This window comes from Tupaia chinensis, unplaced genomic scaffold, assembly GCF_000334495.1.
Source record: "Tupaia chinensis unplaced genomic scaffold, TupChi_1.0 Scaffold000173_1, whole genome shotgun sequence".
Lineage (NCBI taxonomy): Eukaryota > Metazoa > Chordata > Mammalia > Scandentia > Tupaiidae > Tupaia > Tupaia belangeri.
Genome location: NW_006159648.1, coordinates 1,835,839 through 1,859,657, shown reverse-complemented (window position 1 = coordinate 1,859,657; position 23,819 = coordinate 1,835,839). Strand labels below are relative to the sequence as shown.

At 39.2% G+C, this 23,819-nt stretch overlaps 1 protein-coding gene and 1 pseudogene across 10 annotated transcripts in view; one reads left to right on the top strand and one right to left on the bottom strand.

Moving 5' to 3' along the window:
* Positions 1–23,819, bottom strand: part of ADGRL3 (adhesion G protein-coupled receptor L3) — a 609,531-nt gene that overhangs the window by 137,455 nt on the left and 448,257 nt on the right. For all 10 annotated transcript variants that reach the window (XM_006146256.3, XM_006146257.3, XM_014586938.2 and 7 more), the window contains 3 exons: positions 23,267–23,389; positions 21,731–21,939; positions 20,631–20,807 (listed from right to left, as the gene is read on the bottom strand). In XM_006146256.3, coding sequence (XP_006146318.1) covers positions 20,631–20,807; positions 21,731–21,939; positions 23,267–23,389 — 509 coding nt within the window. The remainder of the gene's footprint in view (positions 1–20,630; positions 20,808–21,730; positions 21,940–23,266; positions 23,390–23,819) is intronic.
* On the top strand, positions 15,624–16,325 carry LOC102482198 (39S ribosomal protein L3, mitochondrial pseudogene; annotated as a pseudogene).

Genomic DNA, 23,819 nt, shown 5'->3' with positions numbered 1-23,819 from the left:
TGAAGATATTATGTTGTTTTGTTCACACTATGACCCCTACTGTCAACCCCCATTAAATACTACTAATTGATACCATTAATAACACATATGTGAGTGATTACTTTATATAAAAATATATATCAGGTCATCGAGAAAGTCAGGATGTGATTTTCTGTGCAAAATTGTGTCATGATTTTCCCGACAACCCAGTATTACATGCTTAGTCTGGCAGTGCTGGCAGTGCTGTTTCTCAGCTCTTTTTCGAAGCTGGTCATCCTGTTAGTCAAACACTCCATGCCATGAAACTCTCTGCTATCTGTGGGGAGGACCATGGGTGTGTGCCTGTGTTCCCTTTTGTGACCAATGCTGCTAAGTCTCTCAGAAGGGACAGAGTCAGGCTCTGAGGGTAAATGTCCTGACTATCCTTTGACTATGGTGATTAAATCCAGGGGTTTCTTTTTAAAACACATTTTGCTGGAAATAATTGTGTAAACGTCTCAATTTTCAGATAAAATGGGTCATTTCTCCTAAGTGGTTTTCACCACACACACACACACACACACACACCTTTTGAAAGTACTTCTTAAATGGGTTGTGCCATATGAAAGCGGGTGGAGGAGCTGAGGTATAAAGAAAGATGACCATAGAAATACCAGAACTGGGGGACCAGCAGTTAGTGTAATGGCTATGTTGCTGGACTCCCATGTAGCCAACCGTGTTCGAGTCCCGGACCTGGTGGCTTAAACTCACACTGGACGTGTGTGCATGCATGCCCAAGATCCCGAGAGGAGAATGGAGAAGGGATTGTGGTGTGGCCATTCCCCCGGGGTGGGTGACTTCTCGCTTTCTGTCCCTCTGCCTCTCTCTGTCTTTCTGGCGAGTACACGTGCCTTATTGCAAAAACCTCTAAAAGAAAAAAAAAAAAAAAAGAAATACCAGAACTGAGATACCCTGAGATACCCTGGTACACTCATTTTGACTATTTTATCACTCTTTTCAGAGTCATTTCCTTTAACATGTAGAAAAGTTTGCTGAAGTGAAATAAATTTGGGAGAAAATCAATTAGGCTTAAAATAAAAGCAAATTTTCATACCTAGATTATAAAAACCATGCAATAGAGACTATTCCAGGCCAAAAATACCTAATAGAATTTTGGTAGATTAATTCTAATATTCATTGGGTGTATACTATATATCAGATACATAACCAAATATACAGTAAATATAAATATATACATGTGTACACACACATACACACGTCTCATTTTTATTCCAGTTTCATGTTGTATTCTCAGCTATAGCAATTTTGGAAAAAAGAAAAACGGGATAGTTATTAGACTTTCTTTTTTCCATTATCATGAATAAATTTATTATATTTTAAGCAGAATAGGAGTCTTTCAGATAATAAGTCTGGGGACACTTACCCCACAGGCATAGAGACAATAACTTGAGATAACATTCAATTCAAATAAAAAAATGAACCTATTCAAAGTTCCTTGAATTGGATTTTTAAATAGTGAATAACCAACCATGGAAGATTTTAAATAATAATGTTCACATGAAAGTGATAAAAGTAAATGTGTGGCCCCTTGATTTGTATATAACATGATAGGCAAAGTGGTTTAGCTCAGATGGATTTCTGTTCAAGTGCTTTTAAAGTCACATTTATACAAGTTGTCCTTGTTGCCGATCTTAGAAAGCTACATAAATAATGATTCTGGAAAGTCTACTCTAATTCCTCCAGAGTCCAGTAGCTCTCACACTTGATCACTTTATTTACTAGACACAGTGGGATGAAATAGGCCAGGACAAAAGAAAAACAATCACTGAACTGTCTCCATGTTAACTAAAGTAAAACTGCGGGACCCAGAACTGAGAACAGACAGCACACGTCTTAACTAGTTCTTACCAAGGCCGATGCAAGCAATTGGCAATATTTTGAGTACACTGAAATAGAAAGAAAGGTTTTTATGTCTGTTTCTTTTGCTTGGTTCGCTATGCTTTTATAAGCATGAATAATTCAGGTGAATGAAACTATGAATATTATATTAAATAAAGAGGCCAGTGGTGTAGTGTCTCACAGTGCTCTGTGATGTGGACCCAAGTGGGAAGGTCCTGGGTTTGCATCCAGGGGGCTCCCTGTACATGCCATGTGTACATGCATGTGCCTGTGATCCAGGCTAGCTGGGGGCGGGGGGGGGGGGGGGGGGGGCGTGGATCACAGTATGAAGATTCTGTTGTGGGCACGTGTCTCTCTCTGTCCCCTCTGTCTCTGTCATAAAAGAATAACAGAACTTTAAAAAATTTCTAAAGTAATGCTAAAATCATCACACAATAATAAATCAACTACTGTATTTATTTAGACTTGTGATGCTAGTATTGTAAAAATTTGCAATGTCCATACAACCAATATTCTGAAGAGTTGGGAAGTTACATGTCATTATGGTAATACTTTGCCACAAGTCTACTATTTGACAATGTCATAACAACAACAACAAAAAGAGTAATGTCCTCCAATGCTCTGTGATGCTGGACCCAAGTGGGACAGTCTTGGGTTTGCATGAAGAGATCTCCCTGTACACGCCATGTGTACATGCATGTGCCCATGATCCAAGCTGGTTGAAGCTGATTCTAAAATCGTGGTAAAGCCCTGGCCTAAACTTTCTTTAAGGGAAAGCTTACCTAAGTGGAAGTAGATACAATTGTTATTTTTTTATTATTGACCCAATTAAGTGCTTGTGTAATGAGAATTAGCTTCTCAAGTATCAATAGCTTAAGGCTATGATGACAATTAAGTAAATAGTGAATTAATAGGGGCCAGTAGATAGCATGGAGGTTAAGATGCTTGAATCCCATGGAGTTGGCTGCATGACCAACCTGCTTAACAATAATTTAGGGCAGAGCCAGCAGGTGTCGTGGCGGTTAGGGATGCTGGACTCCAACATGGTCGGCCACGGTTCGAGTCCTGGACAAGATGGCTTGCTTTCTCACTTTCCTCTCTCTCTCTCTCTCACTCTTTCACTCTGTCCCTCTCTGCTCTAAATAAATAAATAAATAAAAGCTAAATAAAATAATTAAAACAAAAATCATGTAGGGCACGTATGTGTGCATGCCCAAAATCCAGATGGGAAAATGGAGGAGAAGGGATTACCCCTGTGGGATGATTTCTCACCTTCCCTCTCTGTCTCTCTCTGGAGAGTATGTACTCTATAGAAAAAACTTAAAAAAGTAAAAAAGTGAATCAATAAATCAGATTTTCAGAAAGCTTTATAATTTTTGATATAATTTTCATAAATTTTGTTATTCAGTCCCTAAAATTATCCTGAGAAAAGTTAGAAGTTTTTTTGTTTTTTGTGTGTTTTCTTTTTTGAGAGAAATTTTTGCTATAGTGTATGTGCACTTTCTGGAGAGACAGAAAGAGACAGAGAGAAAGAAAGTGAGAAATCATCTCCCCAGGGAGGATGGTCACACTACAATTCCTTCTCTTTCATTCTCCTCTCGGGATCTTGGGCATACACAGACATGCGAATGGCATGAGTCTTAAGCCACCAGGTCGGGGACTCTAAACGCAGTTGACTATGTAGGAGTCCAGCAACATACCATTATACCATCTGCTGGTCCCAGAAGTTTTTTTATTAGTGTAATTTAACTAATTAATCAATTAGTAAAGGGAAATAAGCAGGAGACTGACTTAATGGTGCAGGCATAATGTCCTGCTCAAGAGAAGCCAGATCCCACACGATCATGTGGTTCAAATCCTCAGCCTGGTCAGGCGGAAATGAACCTGTTATGCATGTAAGTGTCCAGGATTCGACCAGCTGTGACTAGAAGAAGGGGATTGCACTGTGGCCAGAACCTTTTGAAGGTTCTACCTCTTTCTCTTTCATGTGCATGCACATGCACACGTGCACGTGCACACACACACACACACACATGCATGCATGCTCTCATGAAGAAAGAAGGAAAAAAAATGGGAACAGAAAGTTCAGATGATGTGCTTAAGGAAAAGAGACAATGATTTAAAGATTGAAATCAGTCCCATAAACCTCCTGATTTAAACCTTATCCTTCCTTTCCTGGAAGAGAAACTGGGAAAATAATACATTGTGATAACAACACATGTTGTGACACTGAACTAGATGAGATAACAGTACAGAGATATTAAAGAAATTATAGTCATTCTTATTATTATGACTCTTGTGACACACTCTGTACACTTCTGGAAATCCAAGTTCTCAGCCATTCTACACCATTTGCAATTTCTATATGCTTGAAATTTCTTTCTTATAAAATGCAATGGTATTCATAAAGTTTATGGAGGGGCCAGCAGATGGCGTAATGACTATATCAATGGACTCCCATATAGTCGACGGTGGTTCGAGTCCTGGACCTGGTGACTTAAACTCATGCTGGGTGTGTGTGAATGCATGCCCAAGATCTCAAGAGGAGAATGGAGAAGAAGGGATTATGGCATGGCCATCTCCCTGAGTTGGGGGGGAGGTGGTGATTTCTCGCTTTCTGTCTTTCTGGGGAGTGCACACACCCTATAGCAAAAACCTCTTCAAAGAAAAAAGTTTGTGGAAAAATATATTATAAAAACACTGTGCATGGATTTCAACAGTATTTTGTAAAGAATTATTCATTTTATTGTTGTTATTTTAACTTGCTATAGGGCACAAGTGCTCACAAGAGAGGGACAGAGGTGAAAGAGAAGAACAGTGAGAAAGCAAGCCTCCAGGTCCAAGACTCAAACCACATTCGGCCATGGGAGAGTCGAATACCTTAATCACCATGCCTCCTGCTGGCCCCTCAACATGATTTTATATCAAAATAAACTTGTTCTTTAACTCCATTTTTCCATGTTCTTTCTGAATTCTTCTCATCCACCTACTAGAACTACTCATGTAGCTCTAAGCTGCTATTTTTAGCCAATCTTATTTATGAAGATGATAAAGAGTCTAAAAATCATAAGTGTGAGGGTCCAAGCTGTGTAGGAGATCACAGGTCTCTTTCTTTTTAAAAATTATGAGAGGAAGAAAAAAAATCAAAGAAAACCTGTTGTTAATACTGAAGAACATAAAATTTACTTAAAAAAAAAAAAAAAAAAAAAACTTCAAACTCACCCAAATTCATGCCCCCAAATTCAGCTCTCTTTCATGCCACTACAACTATGTCACTCTCATTTTGCTTAAACAACACATCCTAGGAAGTTACGTCACTTACTCTAGAGCATCTTCTTGTGCTCTCGACATCCTGGCAAGGCTCCTCCCATGTGTTGCCTTGGCACCCTTGTGGTAACTATAACAGCATTCTCACAAGAAGTTGAATTTGCTAATTACTTTCCTACATTACTCAGTAGACCATAAACATTGTTACAAAGACAATACTCAACTGCTGGCTTGTGGGAGAAGTCATGATATTTTTTGTTATGCTTTACTATGCAAAAATACATCATGATTTCGCCAACAACCCAATATTTGAGGAAGCAATAAAGGCCAGACTCAGTACAGTAGAAATGAAGAAATTGCGATTGATAACAAAAAAGGTCCATATACATCCCCCAGAATTCCACTTAATTACAAAATTATCAATGTTCCAGTGTAATATTGACTTTTACCCAGAGGCCTCCTAAGACAGGGGGAAGGATACATTACCTCTATGGTATTTTTGCCCAAAAAGGTCAACCTTAATTTAATCAGGAGGGAAAAAAAGTTTAAAAGATGGTGATTGTGGAACATTCTACAACACAAATGGCCTAGATTCTGCAAAATACCATTCTCATGCAAGTCTAAAACAGACAGGGAGACTTTAAATTTTAGTCTCTTGACCAAAGAGACATGAATTCTAAAGGTGATGTGTTACTCCTGATCAGGCCTTGCCTGAAGAATCAATGACCATGACAACTTGACAAGTGTCTGGGACAACGGGGACAATCTGTCATGCATTACAGCAGCTAATGAGTGGTACTGTATCAATGTTAATTATCTCGCATGTATTAATGGTAGAATAATCTTAACACATATTTGCTAGATGGTTTAGGAGCTGAATATTATTGGGTCATCGGAAAAGTCATGTTGTATTGTTCTACGCAAAAATCCATGATGTTTCCAACGACCCAATGTAGTGTCAACAATTTACTTTCAGAAGGTCAAAGCATATAGCAAAATGTGTACCCATGTATATACACAGAAAAGTGACAAATATGTCAAACATGTAAATGTGAATTCAGAGAATGGGGTATATGAGTGTTAGTTTATTATTCTGAACTTTTCTATAGATGTCCTATAAGAGTTGAAAACAAAGTAATGAGATCATTTTAAATTGTTTGTTTTCCTCCAACTTCATAATTTTCAGCTGTTCTCTCTCTACAACTGATTTGGAATAAATCTTCTCTTTTCATGAACTTAGGAAGACAGATCATGAGAGAGGTGCTAATTCCCTCCTCAAAAAGGTGCAAAGAGGGACCAGCAGTTAGCATAATGGCTATGTCGCTGGGCTCCCATGTAGCCGACTGTGGTTTGAGTCCTGGACCCAGTGGCTTAAACTCATGCCGGACACATGTGTGTGCATGCCCAAGATCCTGAGAGGAGAATGGAGGAGAAGGGATTGCGGTACAGCCATCCTTCCTGGGCGATTTCTCGCTTTCCATCTCTCTGTCTCTCTGTCTTTCTGGCGAGCACATGTGCCCTGTAGCAAAAACCTCTCAAAAAAAAAAAAGTGCAAAGAGTATTCTCTGTATGTAGGTAGATTAAGGAGAGGGGAGAATGCATAGAACTTTTCTGTTTTTTACCCAGTGATTTCCCTTACTCTCAGAAAGTTCATCAGAAATTTAAAAGAAGATGCTGTACGCAATTGGCAGTTCATTATAGGCGAGAGAAGGTGATGCAGAGACAAGATTCATTTCCTCTTGAGTAACAGAGAATACTCAAAGGTACATGAGGTGAGTGCTAGAAGACCCAAGGTGGTGGGAAGAAAACTCAGCCATTATATTAATCTGTATTTTGAAATGCTAGTTCTCTGTTCATTGCATCCAAGCGAAATGAAATTCTACTCTATGACAAACCTGGGAAATGAAAAGGTATGTGTTTGACAGTGTCTGGAAGTGTGTGGGGGGTGGTGCATAGGCGGCAGCTGTCATTCTTTTTATTAAGTAAAAGGTGTGTGTTGCCTGTCGGTAACCTGGGCAAGAGTTTACCCAACTTCAGAAAATCATAAACTGTTAAAGCCTAGTTCTAGAGACATAGAAAGCTAGAAGGAATATGGTAACTGATCTCAAATTGCTTAAAATGCAGTCTCGGGACCAGCAGATGGCAGAGTAGTAAGGTGTTGGACTCCCTCATGGCTGACCATGGTTCAAGTCACAGATCTGGTGGCTTGAAAATCATGCTAGGTGCCTGTGTGTGTGCCCCAAATCCCAAGAGGAGACTGGAAGAGAAGGGATTGTGGCGTAGCCACACCCGCAACCTAGCACTGCTACCACCCCACTGTCTCTATCTCTCTCCCTCCAGTGAGCACATGTGTCCTATGGCAAAATATGTTAAAAACACATAAATAAATAAACAAAACGCAGAGTGTCTAAACTAGATATAAAGACAATCACTACAGCAAAATGCATATATGTTGATGCAAAAATGAAACTACACTTTCGGGAAGCAGGCACATAATTAATGTTCTGTACATTGCTGAGGTAACCTTCTTAATAAATATATGTTAAATATAAATATACCCATGTGTATACTGCACATTACATATATGCATATGTGTACACGTAACAGTTTATGCTGCTTTTCTGCTCAAAACTTATCTGCAGTTTTCCATAGCACTCAGAATGAAGCCCAAACCCTCAGGACTTTCTGTAGCCTACAAGTCTACTGTTCTAAACCCTGTCCTGTCCTGCTAACATACTCCCTCTACCCTAATTACAGAGTTCTCCATACAGTTCCTCAAACACAACAAAATCACCTCTGGCTCAAGATCTCATTCCTGTGCTATCTGCTTTTCTTCCCCAAGATGGTCTGCAAGGCTTACTCTCTCACTTCCTTCTAAGAGTCTTCAGGCCCATCTTTTGGGCTTGGAGTCTCAAGAAGGAAGCAGGCAATAAAACAGCATACTAGCAAGTAAATAATTTCAAATCATAATATGTCTACGAAGTTATTAAAAACTGTTAAATGAGAAAATTCAAGACTACTTCTTGATTCTAAAAGGGGCCAGTAGATGGCATAATGGTTTCATTGCTGGATTCCCATGTAGTCTACTGAGGTTTGAGTCCCAGATCCAGTGGTTTAAAACTCACACTGGATGTGTGTGCGTACATGCCCAAAAAATCCCAAGAAGAGAATGGAGGAGAAGGGATTGCAGTGTAGACATCTCCCCTCGGGGGTGATTGCTTGCTTTCTGTCTCTTTCTCTGGCAAGCACATGTACCCTATGGCAAAAATCTCTCTCTTCTCTCTCAAAAAAAAAAGGTTAATTATTTTTTGATAGTTAATCTTCAAGATAATAGAACAAAATCTTACACTTCTAAAATAATTTTCTTTTCAAGGAAATTTACGTATTTGGAGAATATTCAACTTGTATCTTATCTACTTTTTATTTATCAATTGATTTTGTTGGAAGTACTACTGTGCTAGGTATGATTTTCAATCTCTACGTACAACTGAATCCCACTATACTAGAGATAGCAAATACAAAAAGACCATAATAATTTGAGAATAGAAGTGTTCGACCTTTAGTGCCATATACTAGATATTTTTCATGAATAAAACTAATTTATTTTTCCTTAGCGAGTTATATTTAATTTTATTTATCATTATTATTATTTTAATTTGACCTGAGAGAAGAGATAGAGAGAAGAAAATTGAGAAAGCAAGCCACCAGGTCCAGTACCCGAACTGCAGTCAGCCATGTGAGAGTCCAATGCCTTAACTACCACACCACCTACCAACCCCTAAAACTCATTTCTTAAACTCTTAAACTAACTTTTCTTCTTGGACTTTAAAAAAATAAAATATTCTTTTTGAAAAACAAGTACTTTATGGGCAACCACAGAGAGTTACAATGGAAAACCATCTCCTGTTTCTTTCTGGCTTAGCAATAGTTTTAAACAACTAATCAATGCGTATACTTGGACTTGGTTGAAGTTGAGGTGCAGATGATAAGATATACTAAGCTTTTTAAAAAAAAAGAAAGATTCAATCATCAGGCAAAGGAAGTGAACTGCCTCAAAGATAATAAAAATCAATGGCAGGCTGAGCTGACAGGAGAGGGTAGGTAGACTTTTTATTTTTATTTTTTTTAAATCTTCTGAAGAATTATAATTTGAGTAGAGGAAAGGGCTAGTAATATAATTAGAAGACCCTTTTCTAAAGCATTTGTTATGAGGCTCTATAAAGCCACAGCTGAAATGTTAATTCACTAACTTTAAACTTTAGGATCTGGTAAACTGAAATACGTGGCCCTCAAAAGATGTTCAGGGAAGAAAATTACAGGTCCGAAACAGACAGACATTAGGATTTCATTTTTAACATTCTGCCATACAGCGGAGAGATGAGTCTGAGGGTGATTCCCAATAATGAAAAGGCTTTAAAATACCACAAATACCATCTCGGCTTAGTATAAATTTATATTAGCTAAATTTCCATAATGGTTACTTCTGTGTCAGAAGAGAAGACAATCCACTGCTTCCATATGAAAAAGAAGTATAGAGAACTCAGTAGTTAACCAGCTGTGTTGCCACCTTGGGGCTTATGGGAGGTAGCAATTCTGGAAAGTTACAAGCAGATGAGACAGACTCTTCAGATGTTGCCATAATTAAATATGCAGAAATAACCCCTCACAGCAGTTGGTGCTGCATTTCTAATCAAACAAAAGAAAAAAAAAATCCTGACAACATCAGCATTATTAAACTTCCAACCACTTAAAGCAAAACAAGACACCTCATGGATATTTAAGAAGTCACATACCATCTAACATGGTTTTACTTTTAATGGATTGTGTCCATTCAGTCAAGAAAAATTATTTTATACACTGTACAAGGCATTGGGGTTGCAAACAAGAACAAAAGACAATCTCTAACAGGAGGAATTCACAGTTCAGAGAATACAAATACCTTTCAAGAGATGATTATAATATAAAGTGATAAGAGAAGGCCATAAAGTGTTTTGGAAACATGAAAAGACAGTTAGCTTTTACTGAGTACTCATTTTGTGTCAAGAACAATTCCAAAGCTTTGAATTTGAACAAATGCAAAAGATCTGTAGTGACTGTAAGATAGTAGTGTTTGTGAAAGATTAAAAACAGTAATTTCCACATATAAAGTAGGAGCCTGGGAGTATGTTTAATCTGTAGAATGAATGAAACAAATTAAAAGAGATTATAAAATAATTTGAGGCTCACCATTATCGATAGCTTTAACTTTTATCCTAATTGCAATTAGTTAAGTTTTCCATACATGTCAATATTTTAGGAATAATCTAAATCAATCTTGGATTTTTTTTTTTTTTTTTTTGGTATCAACAGGAGCGTCTTTTGTGAAAAAAATAGTAGTTTAGTTTTTCCTAAGATCTTTTCCAAATCATACAACTGCTATGTAAATGTAACAGGGGTTACATTTATGTATTACAAATGCACCCTGGTCCTTTTGGTTAGAAAAGGAATTGAACTCAGGCCTTCTATATGGTCCCAGACTATGAACGCAGCATCTTGCAGTATGCGCCTCACAGCTGAGTCGTCTCTAGGGTTCTTACTAAGCTCTAATTCCAGAGTTAAAGACTAGATGGCTGAAAAATGGTTAATCATTGTGTCTTTGTCAGACCCCCTGTGCTAACTCAAGGGTTTTGAACAAATCATTAAACAAGGAAAACTTCTAAATTTAGGGGTAAAAATAACACAAAATATTCTAATTACACCATACTTTGTATGAAAAAAGTAATTTCAGTGAAAAGATATAAATTCCTCAGTATCCCCAATTTTCTGAGCAAACCTGAATTAATGTGTTGAAGCAACAAGTTGACCTTCCACAAATCTCCCTTGGCACTCCATTTGTAAACATCTCTTCCTTGATAAACTATAAATTCTTGGAGGCCAGGGACATGGTTTGCCTTATTTCTCACTGTATTTTGTGGAGGTGGAGTAATCTGAAAATTTAAATAGGGTAGACACAGCAAGCGTCGTTGAGACAGTGACATTTGAACGAAGAATTAAAGGAGGTGAAGAGTCTTAGTCAATGGCTATTTGGGTAGACTGGGAGCGGGGAGACTTGTAGGTCTGACTGGAGCTCATCTGACACTTTCTGTGGACACTTAAGGACCGGTCTGGTTAGAGCCAAGTGGGCAAGAATAGAAGGAGGAGAGGAGACCCGCAAGTGCTCATGGGGGCCAGTATTTGGGATTTTGTTCTGAGATAATCACCGGAGGTTAAATCAAAGGTATAAAATTCCTACTAGGTTGTCAGAAAAGTCATGATGGGGAACCAGCAGTTAGCGTAATGGCTATGTCGCTGGACTTCCACATAGTTAGTTGACTGCAGTTTGCGTCCTGGACCCGGTGGCTTAAAACTCACGCTGGGCGCGTGTGCATGCATGCCCAAGATCCCAAGAGGAGAATGAAGGAGAAGGAATTGTGGCATGACCATCCCCCCTGGGGGGTGATTTCTCACTTTCTGTCTCTCTGTCTCTCTCTGTCTGTCTAGCGAGCACACGCGCCCTATAGTGAAAACCTCTCCAAAAAAAAAAAGAAAAGTCATGATGCATGATTGTATAATTTTCTATGTAAAAATGTGCCCCAACCTCTCTGAGGATCTAATAACTTACATTTTAAAGAATTTATAGAACTGTGTTTTGAGAATACATGAAAGAAGTGATAAATTTTTAATTATTTTTATTTATTAATATTTATCATTATTTTTAATCTGATCAGAGAGAGAGGCAAAGTGAGAAAGCAAGCTGCCAAGTCCAGGACTCAAACTGTAATCAGCCATGTGTAAGTCTAGCACCTAAACCACCACACCATCTGCTAGCCACATTTTTTAAGGTTTTTGCCACAGGGTGCTTGTGTTCCACCAGAGAGGAAAGAGACAATGAGAGACAGTGAGAAAGAGAGAGAGAAATCACCTCCCCAGGAGGGTTGGCCACACAACCATTTCTTTGTCTCCATTCTCCTCTCGGGACTTGAGGCATGCATGCACACGCACCCTGTGTGGTTTTTTTCAAGCCACCAGGTCCGAGACTCAAACTGGGGTTGCCCATGTGGGAGTCCAGCACCTTAACCACTAAGCTATCTGCTAACCCCTCTAATTCACATTCTTTAAAGTATCCCTCTGGCAACTATGAGGTTAACAGACTTAAGGAGGAAAAGAGGGAAACAGAGAAACTAGGTAAGGGACTACATTACAAAAGTAGAAGGGAGGTGACAGGGTTTGAACTGAGGTGGCAGAGATGTAGAGGGCAGGTTCCGGATCTGGCAGGATATGATGAGGCATGTGATCTGAGGGTACTGTGTGTGGTATGGGGCAGAGAGAGAAAACGAAGATGAGGCATGCTTTAAGGCCTGAGATCCAATGCTCAGCGTAGCCATTTACTAAGACAGAGAAGTCTCCGTTGGGAGAATACCAAAGTGTAGTTCTAGAACTGGGACACTTACATGATACGACTACGTAGTTGTTTCAAGTGAGCGGTTACATCTATAAATCTGGAGTTTGAAAAATGAACATAGAAATCTAGGGGTCAGGGCCATCAAGTGGTGCAGTGGTTAAGGTGACTGGATTCCCATATGGCCAATGGCAGTTCAAGTCCTGAACCTGGTGGCTTGAAAAGCATGTCGTGCGCATGTGTGTGCATGCCCAAGATCTCGAGAAGGGTATGCAGGAGAAGAGAATGTGGTGTGACCATCCCCCCTAGGGGGTGATTTCTCACTTTCCCTCTCTCTGTATCTCTGCCTCTCTCCTCTCTGGTGAGTGCACACATCCTATAGAAAAAAAAAAAACAACTAAAAAAGAAATCTAAGGGACATGATGTTTAGAGACACATGAGTTAATGAGACCATCTAGGGTGACAGAGAAGCATCTAGAGATACCGAAGTCACAGAGTAGGCCTCAGTTATAATACTTTCATTATGACTGCAGCCACAGTCTCATTTCTCTGCCCTTCAGTTCTTATCACCTCAGAAAGGTGAGTTCCTCGGGGACCAGATGTTTCCACCGGCTTGCTGGAATCTGGTGATCTACCTGACACACGGGAAGGAGGAAGTTACATTGACTGAGAGCCTACTGTGCATTAGGCCATATGTCAATACCTTGACGATGGTTATCCTCACTTAGGAGCTCAAACTATGTTGATAAAAGAAGGAAGGAAGTGCTGACTGAACAGCAGAAATAACACAGATGACAGATAAGGGCAATTCACTCACAAGGAGAGCCCTAGAGCGAGGACGATGCATCAGGATACCGCAGCTTCCTGCTGTGGCTCTCAAGGTCATCGGTTAACTCTTCTTGCTCTTTCCGAGTTTGTCAAGTAAAATTCCCCAACATCATTTCATTTCCTTCATAGATTTTTTTCCCGTGCAGTTAGAAAGTGATAACCAGTTCCAATATGTGGCTCACTGGGTATGAATAAATTAACATTCCATCTCGGATATGTGTTGAAGATAAATTTGGTTAGGGTGTCTGTTTTTGGATTTCCAGGGGTCACTTATTGCCTTGTTTTCTTCTTTTGTTCGTGTGTTTTTAGTTACTAAAGTGCCCAAATAATGTTTTGAGATCAAAATGGAACTTATTCGGGCAAACACAAGAGGTTCTAATACATGAAATCCAGGACAAGCCTAATCTGACTGACTAATCTCCATTTATTTGACCTCCTGCTGACACACCATAATGGGTGCCCTCATGAGTCTTATATAACAGACTGGGGCAAGGTTGCTGGGCTAGGAACTGGGCAAAGGTATTTTCTTGTTGCCTCTAATTTGATCCATTTTTCTAGGTTTGAGTTTATCCCCTAGGCTAAAAAGCAGAACCCCAGAGCCAGACTAACACATTCCTATTTAGATCTCTTAGTTCTTAAGTTTAGCCCATCTTAAGACATGAGATCAGTTTGTGATGCTCAATAAAATAGCGTTGGTGGTCCTTTGAAGACTAGAATTTGAACCGTGCTGACACAACTAGGGTAATTTTACTTTTTTTTCCAGGTTTTTTGCCATAGGGCGTGCGTACTCACTGGAGACAGAGAGACGGAAAGAGAGAAAATAAGAAATAATCCCCCTGGGGATTATTTCCTCCATTCTCCTCTTGGGATTTTAGGCACACGTACACATGTGCCTGGCTTGATTTTCGAGCCTCCAGAACTGAGAGTTGAACTGTAGTCAACCATGTGGGAACCCAGTGCCTTAACTACCATGCCAGCTGATGGTAATTTGACTTTTATGTGGCTAACTTAGACTGAGACTTAGTCTTCCTCTGCACTACCTGCACCTCTCTAAATTTAACTCACAGAAATCTTTGGATTAAATTATCTGGATCAATGACATACGGTAGATAAAATTCTGCCACTTTCACTTTCTGAAATGAATTAGACATTGATATATCCCCCTTTTTTTTTGAGAGAAAGAGATTTTCACTATAGGGCACATGCACTCACTGGAGAGACAGAGAGAGAGAGAGACAAAAAGTGAGAAATCATCCCCCAGGGGGATGGCCACGCTGCAATCCCTTCTCCTCTATTCTCCTCTCAGGATTTTGGGCATGTACACACATACGTCCAACATGACTTTCAAGTCCCCAGTCTGGGATTCGACCCATGATCAACTACATGGGAGTCCAGCGACGTAATCATTTCAGCATCTGCTGGTCCCAATATGTCTCCTATTTTTACTGGCATCTGGGAGTTAGAATTCACATTATATAATATCTTGTTACTAAGCCATCTATCATCTCTATAGTTAAGGTAGTAAGTTCTTTTTTAAAATTAATTAATTTTTTTATAAGATTTTATCTTAGGGCACATGCACTCGCTGGAGAGAAAGAGAGACAGACACTGGGAGAGGCAAAGTAAGAAATTACACCCCAGGAGTGATAGCCACACCACAATCCCTTCTCCTCCATTCTCTTCCTGGCATCTTGGGCAGCTGTGCACATGTGCCCAGCATGATTTTTCAAGCTACTGGGTTTGGAACCCAAACCACAACTGTCCATGTCAAAGTCCAACGAAGTAACTGCTACGCCATCTGCTGGCCCCATAGGCCTTTGCATTTTTATGCCCTAAGTATAAGGGGATGGGAAAAGGTTCTTGGAAAAATGGAACTAAAAGACAAGGGTATTTTGGTGCAAAAAAGAAAAAAGAAAAATTGAAATACAGGCAAATGTTTTTATACTACACATTTTCCATTAAATATTAAAGATCCACTTTGCATATCTGAAATACAAATCTTCTTGGGTGCATGTGGCTCTTTCTCCATTGGGAAGGGTGTTGTGTTAGCCAACAGCAGGTGCCAGGGCTCCTGAGGGCCACTGTGAATGCACAGCAGACACATGGGGATGCCCTGAAAGCAGAGCCCCAGGTGCCCAGGGGTGTCACCAGCCAAGCCCTCCTGCCACTCCATGCTGGCCTGGAAGCCGCTGACCTAGGCCTGAGCCCAGGGCCTGCTCTATAATGGGACAGCATGGATGCTGCCCTGGGCTCAGGGAACAGGACACACATCTGGCTTTTTGCTCTAAGTCTCCATGGCAAGAGTGGTACTTGGGATGAGCATCTCTGAGGAACTACTCCATTCATCAAGCCATTAGTCTGTGATTAAAAATAAAGTCCAATTGGCAAGTCTCTGTCCTCTGAAAGATGAATGTGGACTATATTCATGGGAAGCAAGCCCCCACAGAATTCTCCTCCTTGTCCCGAAGCTTGGCATGGGGTTTATATGGACCCAGGATGGCCACGAACATGTGGTCACACGACTTCAGGTACAAGACTGTGAAATCCTAAAATACACTTCAAAGGAAAACCATAACAGAAAATGGGCAGCCCTAACTGTAGGTGGAAAACCTGTGTCACGTGCCTATAAACCCACATCTGTATCAGCACTTTACCGGGAACTTGGATGGCAGCCGAAGCAGAAAGTCAAACTCCTCCATGTAACAGATAAGGCTGTAACTAAGCCAGGCAGGCCTTCTGTGTTGCTCACTTTCCTCCAGGACAGGATGTGGGTGTCACAGCCAAAACTGGTGCCACGGGTTTGTAAGGTGTCATGAAAAGGGGGGAATTGAAAGGCAAGCTGGCTACTCGTGGTCAAATGAAAACCCACAGGAAAGCTGGGGCTATTTCAACTGGTCACGTTGCCAGAGTCTGGGCAGGAACTAAAGTACCTTAACCAAAGGGGACCATAGATAGGAGGACAGCACATTGACTGCAAGTGTAGGGAAGAAACGTAAAGCAGAGTACCAGCTACATCAACGGCTCTGTCCCTGCACATCAGCATTGCTCAGAAAAGGCCAGGCGTTTTAAGTCTCCAATAAGGATTTCTGTGAAAAGCTATACCATCCCTTACATATTTTTGTGACGGAAATGAGCGACAACCAGAAGATCTGGAAGAAACTGTGTGATCAATACAAGGTGGGGGGGTGGGGAAAGGAATGGAAGACAATTGTAGACACCAGAGATAGTGTGAGAAGAGGGTAGGAAAGGACAGAGGGTCAGAAAGAGGGGTAAAAAGAATTCTAGGAAGTAGAAATGGAAAATTTTTGATAATAATATTCATGATTAAGTCACTATGCAGTAGATTCTGGATGGGAAATCACATTTCGTATGCTGTGATGATGCTTAGGGAAAAAAACAAAAAAGGTTTCAGAAAAAAAATAAACGTTTGCTATGAAAATACTTAGATTAATTAAGATCTTTAGTATTTCAATAAAATGTGGGGGGGAAACAGTACAGAAAGCAAACATAGATACCAGAGACAGTGGTGAAGTTGAGTGGGAGGTGGCAGAGGGTAAGAGATAGGGAATCAAGGATGGGGGAAAAAAAGCAAAACATACAGAAAACAAGAAATGGAAAATTATTTGCTGACAATATCATGTTTGTTGATGTGCTTGATTGAAACAATATACAGTGTACTCTGGATGGAAAATCTCATTTTGTATGCTGTAATGATGTACAGTGAGTGAATGTAAATAAATAAATTAAAAATAAAAAGATCTGTAAGGTGAAAATGTGTGTGGCCCTGTGCACCTTCCATGACACGCCCCGGCCGTCACTGCACGCGTGGAACCTTACATGGCCAGTGAAACTTGATGAGCCCGAACAATAATATAACCAGGAATTGGATTCCTTCTTAGTCACAACAACGCCACATTTATCATCTTTGTCAAGGGGCTAGATAAGTCACTCATCCCTCAGTTGAATATTGTTAGAAAAATGACCACGCTAAACAAATCAGTTGCATAGATTGGATTTGCTAAAATGGCAATTTGCATGTTAGCAAAATCTTTGCAATTTGTGAACTTTATACCCTTTTACCACACGTTTTCCAAGTTATTTTAAGATATTTACAAATTTAACTTTTTTTTTAACTGTAGGACTTATAAATTTAACTTTTTTTTATTTTTTTACTGTAGGACTCTTACACTCACCAGGGAGAGAGAAAGAGAGCAAAAGAGAGAGAGGAGGAAAGTGAGAAAGCACCCATTCCTATCTTTTCCATTGTCCTCTCAGGATTTTGGGTACGCATATGCTCCCAGTGTGTTTTCAAGCCACAGAGTCTGGAACTCAAACCATGCAGTCACAAGGATTCAGCCACCTTAACTACACACCACTGGATGGCCCTTAACTTATATCTTTAAAAAATCTCCACTTCTATCACAGTGCTACTTCATGCCCTCGTCTTCCTCTACCAGGACTACGGGAGTATAACATGCACCCAGTCTAACAGCTTGGTCATTTATCAGCCATGTACACTGGAAATAATCCATCAAAAACACAAAGTCAGCCAGTGCCATAATTATTTAGAAACCTAGCAACTGTTTCTTAGTTGTCTTTAACAGCAAAGGCCCCTGCCAAAGGTCTACCCTGAGGCCCTGGATAGGGAGCCCTCACTTGGCCTCACACATGTAAAAAGAATTTGATAAACCACTGTCCAGGAGCCAGGGACAGGTTCTCCCCCAGTACCATGGATGAGGACAAATCTTCGGGAGGTCTGAGAATTCTAAATTCAGATCTTGCGTCCTCCCCATCATTGTGAAAGTGTGTTTTGTTCAGTCAGAATATATGCCATTTACGTCAGCTTAATTGAGTACTTATAAATAGAGACCCGGTGATATGCAGGCCTCGAGTCCGATTTTTCCTCTGATCTTGCAGAGGTTGGGCTTATCTGAATGTCATCATGGGCCCTTCAGGCCCTGTCTAGTTCTTCAGTCCATCTCCGTTTGCTATAGAGCTATAGCCATGCAGTATGGACAGTGTAGGACCCCTACCCTTCCTATAACACACCCTACAAATCATGACGTGTAACATTATTGCTTTTGTTTCTGCTGTGGTCTCTGATGAAAATGCTATTCAGATCTTACTGGATAACTCATTCACCTCTTTATAAAAAGCTTAAAAATCATTACCTCTAAGAACGTCTCCTGGCTTAACTATTCAATTTTTCCACACTACTCATTGCAACCTTCACTCTTGTCACTATCTTGATATGTTTTATAACTATGTCTATCTCATCTAAAAAAATATATCAAACAAAAACCAAAATGTCATACACCTTTTGAGGCAGCATTTGTATCTTATTCTTCATTATTACATTACTAACATTTAAATACAGGCTGAACTGGAACCATATGGTTAAAACTAAATGTTATTCAATATTTCACTGACCCTATAAAGACTATTACCTTGAAAACACCATTCACTGACCACTAAAGTTAAGAGCTAAGTAATATTTATATAATGAAAAAATTTAGTTAATTGTATGAAAGAATGTTCAGTCTTTGCCAAAGTCAGTTCAGAGTTTTAAATACTCATTTTCTTTCCACAATGCAACATGTATCAAATAATTATGATAGAGATATTTTAATATAAAAATGCTAATAAAACTATGCTTTCACTTTTGCATAAAATATTAGGCTAGGAGTACCTTATTTAACCAAGGTAAAGAGCAATGGTAGTTCCAAATGCAAATAATTCTGTAGAAATTACATAAGATAAATAATCACAAAATCATCTTAAGTAATAAAATGTAAGTTTAGTTGTTTAACTTATAAACACATTTAAAGAAAATGGAAGAAGCTATATTTTAAAAATTTACATGCAATTCTTCATTTAATTTGACTTTTAAAAAATTTAGAAAAAAATGACTATTTTCATGGGGCAACTTGTTTGAAAATGTGGAAAAGAACCCATTTTTAAATGTCACACATTTTTTTTTCTTTTAGGCTTCTGCCATAGGGCACATGTGCTCACTGAAGAGAGACAGAGAGAGAGAAAGTAAAAAATTGTCCCCCGAGGGGTTATGGTCACACTGCAGTTCCCTCTCTTCCATTCTCCTCTTGAGATTTTGGGCACACGCTCACACACATCCAGTGTGATTTTCAAGGCTCCAGGTCCAGGATTCAAGCCACAGTTGGCCATATGGAGTCCAGTACACTGTGCCACCTACTGGCCCCTAATGTTACATCAGTTATATAACATAGCTTTCCTTTAGCTCTCCCTGCACATCAGATCCAAGACATGGCTCTGAGCCAGCCCCAGTTACTATCCTATAAAGGAAGGAAAGAAGATATTAGCACTCTCAATCATCTTTGGCCATAAAGGTATCTGAAACAAAAACGGAAGTTTCCAAGCTGTGCATTAGCATGGACTGAGTGTCTCAACATTAGTCTTTTCTACCCAGATACACTGACCTGGCTTAGAGTCTTTGTCTAGGTGTCATGGCCTAGGCTCTCAAGTCTGGTGGTGCTATATTTCAGTTCTCCTGCTGTGGCTGATGATCTAAAACCCTGTCAACCACCTCTTCCCCTTGAAACCAACAGCCTCCACCTCCCAACACTCTACACATACGAAAACAAGCTACACAAGGAAGAACCTGACTGTGGCAATTCCACATCACTGGATTTTTCCTCATAGTGTCTCCTGGGGAGGGCAGAACCATTTTGTTAGAGTTTGCCAAGTCCTCTGCATTACCCTACCCCATGCATTATGCCTAACTATGGCTTTCCCAGGTCAAACAGTATTTAATCAAGCATAGCTCTTTAGTTTTCAACCCACTAATCCCAGTTTTCTAACTTGACCCAGTGGCCTTTGATCCTGAGGTCCTATTGGGTCACTGGATAAGTCATGATGAATTTTTCTAAGTGTTTCTCTGCAAACATGCATCATGACTTTTCGGATGACCCAATATTTTACCCCATCCATGAGGTTGTGTCCTAGCATTGGTCCATACAAAACCAGAGCAGAGAGACTAAGGGATGTTTATTAAGCAATTTTATGAACTATATTGATAACAGGAAGAGAAAACAAGTTCTTCAAAACATTCAGCAGATACAGCATGCATGCTAGAGAGTTCTCGGACGGAATTACTATGAAAGCAGAAAAACACTGAAGTACATCTGGCTCATAGTTAGGACTATTTACAGTGAGTGACTCAAGGGTATGCTAAAAGCATTTTTATTTTATATATGTGTCTTACCTTCACTTCCACATGCGCCATCAGTACTGCAAAATTGGTTAGGTGGTTACAAGAGCACGTAGTATGTGTCTTATTTGTCGTCAGGAGTCGACAGCCTTGTGTTGACCAATAACCTGTCATTGTGCGCTTGGAATAGCTCCAAAAGGAACAGTTAGGGTTGAAATTCTCCTCCGATTGCTACAGGGAAAAAAGTCAATAAAGCCAATAACTACTTCATGATCGTGTAAATTGGGTAGGCATTTTCTGTGCATTTAAGACAATCTCACACTCTGTTCCAATTTTTGTGGTGGAGCTGGCCACCAATGCTTCCATACTAAGTGGGCTTATCAGTTCTAAGCAAAGTTGAATATATGTTGTTTGATCCCTCTAGTGAGAGGTGAACTCACTATTGCTGTTTATTATTATTATTATTATTAATATGGAAGGAATACTAGTATGGATGTTTCAGAATCATATCAATTCACATTCATTGTAAAGGAATGAAATGCTCTGAACCACTTCTAAGAGGAGGTCTAAATATATCTTTGACTCAAAGACATAATTTCTTGGAATATCATATATGAAACCATGTCTGGTTCCATTTAACATATAGCTAACATTTCGTAAAAAATGAATTATGTTGTGTATATTTAAGGTAGACAACATGATGCTATGGCATATAGTAAAATGGTTACTATAGTGAAACAAACGAATGTATTTTTCCTCTCACATAGTTACCCATTTTTGTTTGCTTGTTTTTGTGGCAAGCCCAGCTAAAATCAACTCATTTAGCATGGATCCTATACACAGTACAATTTTATTAACTATGGTCCCCATCTAACTATGCATTAGATGTCTAGATTTGTTCCAGGTTCCTAATTAGGGAGAAGCATTTATGAACCCATCTATGAATGTTTGTGCTGTTAAGAATTTATATATACAAGAGATATTTTCCCTTCCAAATCTCATTAGCCCTCTAAAAAGTTACTACAACATTTTATAGATAATGAATTGCTAGATGTCAAATAACAGAAAATATATTGGAAGAAAAATAATACGCTTAATACTCATAACAAATATGGGCAATATGGACAACTAAATGTAACATGCCATTTTCTTACCTTGATATGTTTAACAGTAAACACCACAGGATCAGCCAGATAAACCTTGTTACTGAACTCTTTGTTAATTGCTGCTGTGATAACAGGGGAGTTGACAATAACAGAATGATTCGTGGACATGGCTTCTGTTCCCAGCTTCATACTGGCATTCTCCGTGGACAAGTAAGGACCCAAGTTGTTATATAAGACAAAGGCCACTCTGATTTCTCCTAAAATGAATGTAAATATGAATTATAAATTAGAAGACACTGTGGGGATTCGTAGGTGGTACATTGATCAAGGTGCTGGACTACCATATGACCGACCACGGTTTAAGTCCTGGACCCAGTGTCTTGAAAATCATGCCAGGCACAGGTCCAAAAATCTCAGGAGGAGAATACCAAAGCCTTTTCTCCATTCTCCAGTTAAGGTATGTCCAAAATCCTGCTAGGAGAATGGAGAAAAGGCTTTGGTATGGTCAACCTCAATTCCTTGGCAGAAAATATGCTTTTAAAACTTTCAAATTTGGGGACCAGCAGATGACATAATGATTACGCACTGGACTCCCTCATGGCTGACTGTGGTTTGAGTCCCAGACCCAGCAGCTTGAAAGTCATGCCAGGTGCGTTCGTGTATAGACTCAAAATCCCGAGAGAAATTTCATGAAGCTTGAGACACACTCTCTGAAGAGATTATTTATTTCTTGAATTTTAATTCTGTTTTCTGAATTCAATCTAATACTAAGCTATTTTGACCTCTATTTACCAATTCCATTCCCCAAAAGTATCTCCTCAAATTTACATTTTTCTGGGTACTTTGCAAAGGAAATGCATACAGGTACTCTCTAAAAGCAACTGAATATAAGAAAAATGCATGTAATTTAAAAAATACAAGTAAAATTTCCATGAAAAAATTACAAACATAATGTGCAAACTCAAGAGTTACTCTTTTTTCTAGGAAAAACGTCAGATCGTCTGAATTTTAATGTTCATATGTCCATCATATTTAAGTTTCTGACAACTGAAAAGTACCAGAAATATGGCTATATGATTGAAAATTCTGTAGATTAAATATCATTGCAATATGGCTGGTAGAGTAGATATGAACAAGAAGGAAGGAAAGAAGGACAAAGAGGATACAGGAGAGGAGGGAGAGCTCTTAGACAGTGAATCTGAAATTCCCAGTCTAGACAAAGGAATAGAGGGGCCAGTAGGTAGCACAGTGGTCAAAGTGCTGGACTCTCACATGGCCGACCGTAGTTCGAGTTCTGGACCTGGTGGCTTGAAATTCATGCCAGGAGTGTGTGAGTATGTGTGTGTGTGTGTGTGTATGTGTGCATGCCCAAAATCCTGAGAGGAGAATGGAGAAGGGATTGAGGCATGACCATTCCTACGAGGGGGTGATTTCTCATTTTCTTTCTCTCTGCCTCTCTGTGTCTCTAAGGAGCATATATCACTCTATAGCAAAAATCTCTCCTTAAAAAAAAGAAGAAAAAAAGAAGCAATACATTGATGCAAGTTTCATTCCATCAACTTTACAAATCAAACTCTAACCTACCATTTCGGCCATTTTGCTTTAAAGTGTTTGCAGAAAGCTGAATAGTGCTTCCACGGGCCATATTTTCTGGAAATTTTAGGTCCTCTAAGTTGCCTTCTGTGCTCAGCCTTGCGACTTCCAACTCTGTTAATAACAAAGAAGATACCAGTGCTTATGGCAAAACATCCCACAACTATGATAATTTCCTAAACCACTGATAATTGCAATCTCAAAGCGCCGAAACTGTTCTACTCGTCATGCTCTATAGCAGTTTCATAAAAAAAAGTATAACATTAGTATTTTCTTTTAAACATAAAGTAAAAGCCATTAAAATAATGGAAACAATAAAAATGTATCAATAATAAAGCCATTACGATTTAAGATTCAAGTCCAAATCCTTATATTTTGTTATTGACTTTAAGTTCATCATCAAAATAATATGTTCATTCTATGAATTAGGTAAAAATCCTTTTATAATCTAGAGCTGGGCTATCATATCAACATTGATCTATTTTTAAATCTAATACATTTCTTTATGAAGTCTTCTGAAAAAAATGTATTAGTTACATCCTAA